The 11,810-nt window shown below is 39.0% G+C and overlaps 1 protein-coding gene across 1 annotated transcript; it reads left to right on the top strand.

Annotated features, from left to right (window-relative positions):
* The first annotated feature begins 775 nt into the window (after positions 1-775).
* Positions 776-11,547, top strand: blk (BLK proto-oncogene, Src family tyrosine kinase). The gene is made up of 14 exons (XM_073493405.1): positions 776-828; positions 2,424-2,513; positions 2,703-2,793; positions 2,910-2,940; positions 3,353-3,446; positions 3,541-3,639; positions 3,773-3,876; positions 4,695-4,844; positions 5,277-5,429; positions 5,525-5,704; positions 7,602-7,678; positions 8,521-8,671; positions 10,482-10,613; positions 10,765-11,547. Exons 3-14 carry the CDS (start codon positions 2,704-2,706, stop codon positions 10,965-10,967), a joined length of 1,464 nt encoding a protein of 487 aa, XP_073349506.1. The 5' UTR covers positions 776-828; positions 2,424-2,513; position 2,703; the 3' UTR covers positions 10,968-11,547.
* Positions 11,548-11,810: the final 263 nt, after the last annotated feature.

Genomic DNA, 11,810 nt, shown 5'->3' with positions numbered 1-11,810 from the left:
ATGTTTCTAGTTCTCGAGCCATGTGTGCAGTTACTTCAACTGCCTTTCTCAATCAGAGGGTTTTACCGGTCCGTCTTGTGGCAAGAATCTGTACTGTTTTACTGTAAACATGTACCACAGTTTGCTGAGTTGCAAAGATAAACTGTTGACATGACTGAGAGGGGCTTCAACCACCAGAGGAACTGAGAAATATGTCATGGAAACCACAATCTCTCATTTGCATATGAGCACCCAGCACTCCACCACACCTATACTAAACATTTATCACACATACTGCACAGTACGACTTCTTTTCCACTGCAGATCTCATCTGATAGGCAAAGACATTTGCAATTTATTGAGTAATTTACAGTTAATTATTAACACACATGATGGACTGTCCGCCCACACATGTTGAAATACAACTGTCTGTAATAAATTGTACTGTTTGACTGATCAAGCTGACCTTGGTTGTGATTAAAGACTGACACATTTAATTAAACTAAAAGTTTAATCAGCAGGTGACGTGATCTTTGCATGGTTTTTGCCTGCCACAGAGGCAACAGAGAGAATTACTGGAAAAAAATAAATAGACAAACTGTAGAAAGTGTCTATTTATGGTAAACTCAATGTGGTCCACCCCAGGGGAGGCACTGGTCTTCACTGTAAGAGAGAGAGAGAGAGAGAGAAAAAAAGAAAAGAGAGAGAGAGAGAGAGAGAGAGACTTTCAAAGACAAAATGAGGGAGTGACAGTGACACACTGACGCACAGTTGGCTTTCAATAAGGAAACTGAAGACATTTTGCTTCTAGAGGACCTTTGAGGACACAAGCTGGGGGACAAGTGAAAGGTATTTATCTGCTGTATGTTTATCTCACACTCCAGGCTGCTAACAGAGGTGTAATATTGTGATGGTAAAATGAACACTCTAAAAATTCAGAGTCATCTATTGAAATGTTTTAAAGGGAAAAACTGAACCAGATGACAGTTTGTTGACATGCCGTAAAGGCCCACAGTTTATGATAATTGTAACAGAAATATTACAGCAATCATTTGGTGACAAAAACATGCGTTTACATGAAGTAAGTCACAGACCCGGTTACGGGACATTATACATGAAAATACATTTAATACATTTCAAATTTGCTTAAGCGTTAAATGGCGCGATCTGTATCATATTGATATGATAGAGAAAAGATGGGGTTACAAAAGTCAGTGAATTAAAAAGCTAATTTTGCTTTAAATAATCAGTTTCTCCCCATTAAAACCAATACGTGATGTACAACTGAGTTTATAAGGCTGCATTTAAATATAAATTATGATTAAAGAAAGTTTGACGTTGCTCAACAGTTATGTGACATCCACTTAAAATATTACCGCCACAGTTTTAATGACACATATTTAGATATACTTAAATTGCTATCAGACAGGCTGAAAGTGAGTTTGATATTACTTTATGGTATAATTAAAGGGTTTTTTTTTTTGCAATCTTTTTTTTTGCAGTGCTTAAACAGATATCAGAAGTCATTTAATAAACAGCCAAGTCCAAACAGTGTTGTAAAAAGTACCCAAAATCCTCTGAGTAAAAGTAAAGATGTCGTGTTAAAATATATTACTTAAGTAAAAGCAAAAGTCACCCATGTGAATAGTACTAGTGTGAAAGTCTTTAAGTATCTAATATTGGATGTACTTAACTATCAAAAGTACAAGTAAAAGTAAATTATACATATATTTACGTGTATGTATATATTCCAATTTTCAGAATCAGTGTTTTTTATTATTAATTATTATTATTATTATTTATTTATTATCAAATAAGTGTAGTGATTAAAAAAGTACAACATTCGCTACCGAAATATAATGGAATGAAAGAATAAAGTAGCGGAAAATGGAAGTAAAGTACAAGTATCTCAAAATATAATCAGTTACATTCCATCACTGGGTCCAAGCCTCCTACACCCTGAGGTTTAGGTTGTGTAGGACATTGTTACTGTGTTGACCTTATAATTTGCATTTACAACCATAAACTTCAACTTCCGTGATAAACATTAATCCATTCAGGTTGTTCATTTGTCATACGTCGCCTTTAACTGGCTCTTACAACGATTCTTAACACACACATGTCATAAAACTCTGTCTAAAGTCTCTTCATACTGATTCAGATTCAGTATTCATGAGTGCATCATAACTAAAAAGCGTGCTTTCACACTGACGCGAGTAGTCAGACTTCTTATCAGTTATTTATAGCACTTCATTTTTCTCTGTTTTTAACTCTATATAGCGGCGTCTTATAACGTACATGCAAATGCTGCCATATAAAGATGAAAAAAACATTTTCCACTTCCTCTTATTAGAAGCAATTCATTGTATGTGTGCCTGTAACCAAAAGAGAGACTCCGCTGATGAATTAGCACATTTTTAAAGCGAGTTTAATTCATTTTTCAGCACCGGGCATGAACTCACAGACTCGCAGGCCCTGCAGTGGGAGGAGTGGAGAATAACACACACTTCAGTAAAGCTCATCTGCTTTATCAGGTAAGAGCGCAAAAATAAACTTGCTGTGACTATCCAAGGCTCTGAGCAGGAACTCAGCACGGGTGGTCGGATTTGATAATGTAAAATGAACTGCACAGCATTCTGCAGCATGTCCTGAGCCATTTCACTGTTTCAAATCTTGTTAGTAGGATGCAGTATAACTGAAGAAGATTTCCATTATACATGCAGGATGGGCTGCAGTTGCAGTGGTCAGAAAGAAGTAAAAGATGACAAGCGCTACAAAGGAAAAAACAACTCTCATCTCTCGTCAAACCACATAGTGAGTAGACCAAGGATCAAACTAAATGCAAAATTCATCCAAACTGACTTTAAATTATTTGTGTTTTCACAGACTTGTTGCATATTTTCTAATAATGAATGTTTCTGTCTCTTCAGGCACGAAGTGGAAACACCTATACAGATAACGGTAATCATTGACCACAGCACATGTAGCAAGATTTCTCCTAAAAATAACAGGCCTGTGTCTATGCAGTCGACTGCTGCTGAGCGAAGAGACATTAGTGGCAGTGACAGGAGGCTACATTTAGTGATTGAAATCTCAGTTAGATTTCCTCTGTTCTCTTCTGGGGACAAGATGAGATCATTTGCGAAAGACAGTCACAGACAGTACAAAAACTGCAAAAATCCCCATTCCTTTGAGAAGAGCAGCTTTTACAATGCTGTACTTTGAAATTAACTGTATGATTGTGCGATATACTTACACTATATTAGCTTTAATGTTCAGCGTAGCATCCCAATAATACAAAAGAGTATTAAATTGCTGTTGGTATTTGCAGGTCACTGCTTTTAAAGTAACTCTTTGCTCTACTTGTCCTTAGATGACGTCGTGTTTGTGGCACAACATGACTTTAAAGCCACCAACGACAGTGATCTACCTTTCAGAAAGGGGGACAAACTTAAGGTTTTACAAGAGTAAGTAGCCTCCCTAGTCCTCACATTATGTATCCAGCAGTAGCGCAACAAAAAGACTGTACTTCTTACGTGCGCCACGTTTGTCTGTTTGCAGAAATGGAGAGTGGTGGGTAGCTAAATCGCTGTTGACTGGACAGGAGGGCTTCATACCATGTAATTATGTAGCCAGGGCAGATACTCTGGAGGTGGAAAAGTAAGAAACTATTTCATGCATATTATCAAAGTACGTGACTGACACAATTCAGCAACTGCCAAAACATTTCATGGATCGTTAAAAGATGTAAAAAAGATGCATAAAGCGTGTCTTGTGTGTCTCTCCTCTGCAGGTGGTTTTACAAGGACATGAGTAGGAGAGAGACTGAACGACTGCTTCTAGCCCCTGGAAATAAACCGGGTGCCTTTCTGGTCCGAGAGAGTGAGACCTCACCAGGTGACCATCAGTCTCTTTTTGAGATCATGCCACATGTCAGAATTTTAGTGACAATACATCTCAGGAGAGCCCATTCCAACCCAAATCCCCTGAATAAATGTTGGCAATGTTTCTGCACACCATGGATATGTTGAAAACTTTAAGTTTACGCTGCAATTTTATGCTTCTTTATGCTCAGTTGTCAATTTTGTCAAGTTGTGACAGCACTGTACCTTTACTCTAGTTGCCTTGTTATGGTTAGGGTTAGACACAGCTGCAAATTCCCCTTACATCTTGTGAAAAATATGGTTTCTTGGCCTCTAACACAGATCTGAAAATACCTCGATGTCTTATTAAAATAGCCAATATTCTTGCGCTTACAAATGTTTGAAAGTCTGTCTCAAGCATTCGTCTCGGGGTGCCCTAGTAGCTCAGTTGGTTAAGGGTGAAGGGTGAAGCCGCCGGGGTTCAAATCCGACTTGTGCTGCATGTCAACTCAGCCTCTCTTCAGCTACACTATCAAATAAAGCCATGAAAAAAGGGACTGTAGTCTCTTGCTCGGCAGCCATCTCACGTGGCCATCACACCACCGACATCCCCTCTGCCTCCTGACACGAAAGTCAGCTCCTACCCATTTAATCTGAATGTGTCATGACACGTATCGTGCAAGTATTGGCCAGATATGTACAAATTTAAACGTATCCATGGTTTGCAGGGAACCAAAAAAGCCAACGATTTATTGTAGCGACTGGGCTGCACTCTTCAGCAACATGCAAATAAGTCCAATTCACACACAGCATTTACATGCAACCTTGTTATCTATATCTTCTCCCCCTCAGGCTCCTTCTCACTGTCAGTCAGAGATCATGTATCAGAACAAGGAGATGTGGTAAAACACTACAAGATCCGCTGTCTGGACAAAGGTGGCTTCTACATCTCCCCCTCCAACACATTCCCAACTCTACAGGAACTGGTTAAATACTACAGTCGTAAGTAATACAAAGTCGTTTTTTAGAGCGTCATCATTTAAAAAGGTCTGCATTTAGGTTTTGAAATGTTTCTCAACCATAAATCAACCACGAGTTGATTTGGATTCAGATTGGGTTCACTGCCGTGAGTTATACGCCGCCTGCTCTGACTTTCAATTGAAGGGGGAAGTTAGACCCTTGTGAAGCATTTTGTATTTCCTGTGTGAGAGGAGTGATAGTCTTCCACTCCTGTGACTAAACCACAAGATAACAAGGCCAAATCTCTAGAACAGCTGCCAACGCACAACACACAGAGGAGAGTCTTAAGAATTATTTAAGGAAACAAGAGCTCATCAGACCTGTACTGTTTCATTAACTAAATTTAGCACAACAGAAAAGAAGGTAGGAAAAAATGATTGTTGATGTCATCACACGCATCATGTTTGGGTGCAGGTACATCAGACGGTTTGTGTCAGCGTCTGTATGCCCCCTGTAAGCCGAAGGCACCCCAGCAGCCGTGGGCTCAAGATGAATGGGAGATTCCCAGAGAGACCCTGAAAATGGTGAAGAAACTGGGGGCCGGCCAGTTTGGAGAAGTGTGGATGGGTGAGAGAAACGATCTATCCCGTCAGTGGCATGTTTCACAACTCAGCACAGTAGATAACAGTGAGTTAAGCACCTTGTTTAAATTCCTGCTGCAGGTTTCTACAAGAACACCCAGAAGGTTGCCATTAAGACCTTGAAGGAGGGAACGATGGAGCCTGAGGCGTTCCTCCAGGAGGCCAACCTGATGAAGCAGCTGCAGCATGAACGACTGGTGCGCCTCCATGCTGTGGTCACCAAGGAGCCCATTCTTATTGTCACTGAGTTCATGGTCAATGGTAAGAAAAAAGAATTTTGATGGCTAGTCTCTTCAATGAGTTTTATGAATTAATGTTTTCATGACAGATACAGCAAAGTGAAGTGTTTTCCAACCAGCAGTCCGATATAAATGATATTCAATTTACAGTGATATAAAACAGAGAAAAGCAGAAAAATATTCAAATTTGAGAGGCTACAAACAGGCAATCTTTGGCATCTTGGCTTGGAAAATGACACGTAATCGATTATCAAAACTGTTAGATACATTTTCCGTTGATCATACAGTTTATACATTGATTCCAAAACAATTTATAAACGTGGGCAAACAAACCATTGACTGTTCATTTACTTGAGTGTTTCCATTTTCTGCTACTTTATACCTCCGCTTGACTACATTCTGGAGGCAAATAATCTACTTTTTACTTCACTACATTTATCCAATAACCCTAGGTTTGAGTTACTTTGCAGATCGCACGGTGCATAATAATATATTTTATTAGCAAAAAAAAAAAACAACCCAAAAGACTGATTTTGATCAATGGAAAAATGTTCAACTCTGATCCCACGATCGGCCAGACTGATAATGATCTAATAATAGGTCGACTCATAAATATATATGCAGTCGCAGTCAAACGTTTACATACACTAAAGAAAATGTAGTCTTGCGTTCCAATGATTTCTACAGCTCTCGTTTTTCTGTGATGGAATGAGAGGAACACATACTACTAGTTTATTAAAGGGTCCAGACATTAGACGCAGCCACAAACACTACAATGGGAAAGTCTAAAGAGGTCAGCATTGATCTGAAAGAGCACATTATTGATTTGAACAAGTCAGGAAAGTCACTTGGAGCCATTTCAAAGCAGTTGCAGGTCCCAAGATCAACTTTGCAAACAGCTGTTTGTAAGTATAAAGTGCATGGCACCTGCTGCAGAGAGAAAACTGGTCAGGATGGTCATGAGTCAACCAAAAACCACCAAAAGGCGGGTCTGCAATGAATTAGAAGCTGCTGAAAGTCAGGTGACAGTTACCACAGTCAATTGTGTTTTGCATCAACATGAGCTGAGAGGCTGTCGTGCGAGAAAGATGCCCTCGCTTCAAACGTGGCACCTTAAAGCTCGACTGAAATTTGCTGCTGATCATGTGGACAAACAAAAAGCCTTCTGTAGGAAAACTCATGCTATGCTGTGGGGCTGTTTTGCTGCCAGTGGATCTGCTGCTCTAAAGAAAGTAAATGGAATAATGAAGAAGGAGGATAATCTCCAAATTCTTCAGGAAAACCTAAAATCATGGTGGTAATTTAGTGGTAAAGGAATGGCTAAATCAGGCTAGAATTGAGGTTTAGGAAACGTCTTCCCAAGTCATAAACTTTTGACCCCGACTGTATAATTTACTTTTACTTGTACTGCTAATTATTTATATTTCATATCAGATACTTTAAGACTTTTGCCCAAGTACTACTCATATGGGTTACTTTCACTTTTACCAAAAACAATATTTTAGGAAGATATGTTTACTCTTACTCAAATACAACTCTGGGTACTTTTTACAACACTGTTCAACAGCGGTGGAAGTAACTAATCACAGCTACTGAAATGACTGTAATTAAGTAATTTTTTGAGGGGGTATTTGTACTTTTATCAACTAAAGGCTTCACAAATATATCATGTATTGAATCCTATCAAACAGGTGTTTGCATTATAGGGTATATATGCTGGAGCCTTAAAAGCAATGTCTGTACTCATACTAAAATTGCAGCGCCATCACACAAATTTGGTCCGGACCCCAGCAAAAGATGCCTCATACGTCTTTCTGCGTAACCAGTTGTAGGAAGTTTCCTACGAACCAACAATACGCCTGTGATAATGTTATCTGTCATTACTCATGGTGATAGAGTTCTCCTTTTCTCATTCGCAGGGTGTCTTTTGGACTTTCTAAAAACAGACGAAGGAAAAAAGCTGAAGCTAAATAAGCTGATTGACATGTCAGCACAGGTTGGAAACTTTGAATTCTTATCGCATGTTTTCGACAACATGATCTCTGTACGGTTCATGTCTTGTGCGTGACATTTACATCTAACACCTCTCAGTAAAATAATGAAAGCTTTATCTCTGAATATCAATCAAATACAGATGCCTTTGTTCGTCACTTTGTCTGAGTGCTTCCGTAATGCTTGTTATTTTGAACACTCATTTTCACACTGCTTCTGTTCCTGTTCGTGAACAACATGACATTAACACTCAATCCACTGAATTGTGCATCCCTTTGACAAAAATTAAAACACTGGCTTTCTCACTGACCACAGAGTCTATTTATACACACAAAACTGCCTTACAGTGAGGCGTTGAACGTCTGTTGTAGTATGTGCTTTGACACCAGCCATGATGTGAATACACATGGAAACTGTCAGCAGTAGCTGTGTGGTTTCTGTGGTGGGGCTTTTGCTCGTCTGGCTTGAAAGCCTCGCCCTACGTCAATTATTAACATCCGGACAGGAAATCATGCTATTTTCCATCCACAGTGAGCTCCCCCAGAACTCTTTTGCCCCTCCAAAAAAAGCATTTTTACTTCCTGAAAGTTGGCACATCCTGTTAACACCAATTCGCTGCCAATATCTGACACATAAACAAGAGTATACACACATACTGCACAACTGCGTATGCAAAACTGAGGCTACCGTACACACTGACCAGAGCAAACAGACACATACAGCACAAAGTCTTTACTCTTTGGATTCATTGTTCTGTCAGTGTGCTGTCTTACTTCTTTGGATAAATTAACGAATTAACAGCGACATTTGATCTGATAATTCCCTCGTTTCCTTCCTATATGGCAGGTAGCTGAAGGCATGGCGTACATCGAGAGGAAGAACTACATCCACCGAGACGTGCGTGCAGCCAACATTTTGGTCAGTGACACCCTGCACTGCAAGATAGCAGACTTTGGCCTGGCAAGGATCATCGAGACAGAATACACAGCTCAAGAAGGTGCAGTATGTGCAATGTTTCCCCACGCTAAATGATACTCTTGGGCTCAAGTCCCCCAATGGACCTTCCACCCATCTACATTTTAACCAGACAACATGAAGTTCCCAATGACACTGCGTTCATTTGGCAGAAGGTATTGTCAAAAGTGACTTCAAATGGAGTCACCCCATGTTCCCAAGGGCCTGTGTTCCCCAGCTCAAGGGTTAGGGTTATTTGATCCCAAAACAATAGGACAGTTAATGTCTGTTAACAGACTGTTACTGAACTTGGAAACAAAGGATCCTTGGAACATAGGGTGGCGGGAATATAAGGCCCTGGGAACTTAGAACCCTAGAAACATATACGACCCTCGGATCTTAGGACCCTGGGAATATAGTTACGTTCGTCATTCAAACTAAAAAGGAGAAAGAGATATATGTCGGAAGTGCAGTCTCCCCAAATATACAGCTTAAAAGCGTGTTAGAGAACTTTGTTGTAAGTGCTGACGAAGTGGAAGAGATAGAATGGGGCGTTGAGGTGAAATACTTTGATGCTGTGTCAGTGACTTCACTATACTTCCTGGAATAATTACAGAGTCTAAAAATACCGCAATCAGCCTACAAACCATCCACCATGTGTTATTTTGAACATTATCATATAAACTCTCACCAGGTTGCCATAACCCAAAATTGCCAGAAACAATACTGATGACGTGACCTCACTGGTGGCAATGAATGCATCGTTCCAAGCATTAGGGTTAGATGCACTTTGTCTCAGCCTGTGTTCTGGTAACATGCTGCGGTTTGCACACAAAGATCTTTCCTATGTTATAGTGTAGAGGCATAGCGGTGGATAAAATCTTTTTCACAGTATGCAGAATTGTATATAGTAATAACAATAGATGATGTAGCAATCATTTATTTCAGTCCTTGTTAACAATTTCTTCCAAAATGAAGGCACATAGAAATAAATAAATAACAATCAGACATTCAATCAAAAGGAAAATAAATAAATACATTTAAATAAAGAGGCTACAGCTTTAGCTCATTATACCTACCCTCTGTACATTACATATTCTCATAGGCTAGCTAATAGGTTTAAGATAACAAAACAGAAAAAAAGGTCCAAACGTACCATACACAATATTGATCATACAAGTTTTATATTTCTTTATGGTCTTATTTGTACTTTTTTTTTTTTTTTAATATAACTACACATTCTTAATTTCTTGTCACAACTTTTCCACAAATGTACCCCTTTGACAGATATACATCTCTTTTTTTATATTAATCCTTACCCTTGTTATTATTTTTCAAACATACCCATTCCCCTAAGTTCATACTGGCTCTCTCTAATTTCAAACATATTATCATTTTGTGTTTTGTATATCATCTGTGCAGTTTTAAGATAAGCTAGATCACAAAATGTAAGTGTGTAATATGTATTGAGTGGTTTGTGACGGCCACATTGATTTACAGTTCTTACAGTATAGCTTTATTCTGTAGCATGGAAATTGGATTAGTGTTGCTTCTGTGTGTGTTTCCGCATACCTCCACACAGATCACACATCATATTATATATAATATAAATCCGGTGAATTTAATGCCTTACAAATCAATCACATCGGTACAAAATTCCTGTAAAAAAAAAAAGGAAAAGGACAAATATAAATAGCATGGTAAAATCGCTATCATCTCAGGGTAAATGTTGTTATATCGCTCCACTTAAGATGTATAGACACACACACACACTTGCACGCCCACATATTCAACTGTCACCACCCAGTAACATAATTTCCTGCTGCTTTTCTCACCGTCTTTCTGATAACTAGGTGCTAAATTTCCCATCAAATGGACGGCTCCAGAGGCCATCAATTTTGGCACATTCAGCATCAAATCGGATGTATGGTCCTTTGGGATCCTCCTCACAGAGATAGTCACCTATGGAAGAATACCCTACCCAGGTACGAGAGAAACATGTACTAAAAAAGCACAAATTACATTTTATTATATTGTTTAGAAACAAAGCAAATGCTGCACTGTTACTTTGCAGCAAAAATGATGATAAGAAACCCATTTTACTTACAGTGGCTGTATTTTCTTCTTCTTAATCAGGGATGACCAACCCAGAGGTGATCAGGAGCCTGGACAGGTCGTACAGGATGCCGCGTCCGGACAGCTGCCCCGAGGAACTCTATGACATCATGATGATGTGCTGGAAGCAGAGGCCTGATGACCGGCCGACTTTTGAGTTTCTGCAGAACATTCTCAACGACTTCTTTATCGCCACGGAGGGACAATATGAGATGCAGCCGTGATTGCAGAAAAAGGAACTGTTTTTAACCCAGAGACAACAAAATGTCTGAAAGCGAGATGTGAGACTTGAATGGATCAAGGACCAACTGAACATTTTCTTTTGAACTTTTTTTAAATGGACACATTTTTTTTACACCTACATTATACTGAGTGAATGTAAAAGCTATTTATGGCTTTTTCTCTCTCTAGCAGCTAAGAGCGCCCGAAAAAATACGTTAACGTGATGTTCAGAACTTTATGACAAAGTTTTATCATACTGACTGTACAGCCATGGAGTACGAGGACACACAATCAAGACTGATCTACGATGGTTGAAAGGAGTATGGAAAAGCCAATACAATGCATGCATACATGCATGATGTAAAAAGGCCTTTGGAGCAGAGGAAGACGGCACAGGTAAAATTACAGATTGAACATCTGCATGGTACAGAAACAAACAGCCTAAGATTACAATGCACAATACTTTGCACTTTTTAAAAAAAAATTCCTTCAGTCATTCAGCGGACACATCAAAAAGTAAAGGGCTTTTTAGAGAGAATTTATACTTGCATATATATTGCTTTTCTAAATAAAAAGATTTGCATTATTTATAAGTTTGGTTTGCTCTTATATTTAATTCCAGCTGGTTTCTTTACACACATTCTGAATCGAGATTTAAGTTGTTACAATTTTATATGTTGCTGTTGAAATAATGATTAGAGTACTTGTTGTAAAGGGTTAATCAGTTCAATGAGAAGTTGAACTACTCTATCATGCACTTAATGTGCTTGCCATAAAACTTTACAAGGAGAGAGATTTTAGTAGCATTTTGAGCCGTTGACATTATACAGATGTCGGCACTCTGA

Source organism: Pagrus major, chromosome 22, assembly GCF_040436345.1.
Source record: "Pagrus major chromosome 22, Pma_NU_1.0".
NCBI classification, from domain to species: Eukaryota; Metazoa; Chordata; class Actinopteri; order Spariformes; family Sparidae; genus Pagrus; species Pagrus major.
Note: the sequence above shows the minus strand (reverse complement) of the source record. Positions and strands in the feature narration are given on the sequence as shown.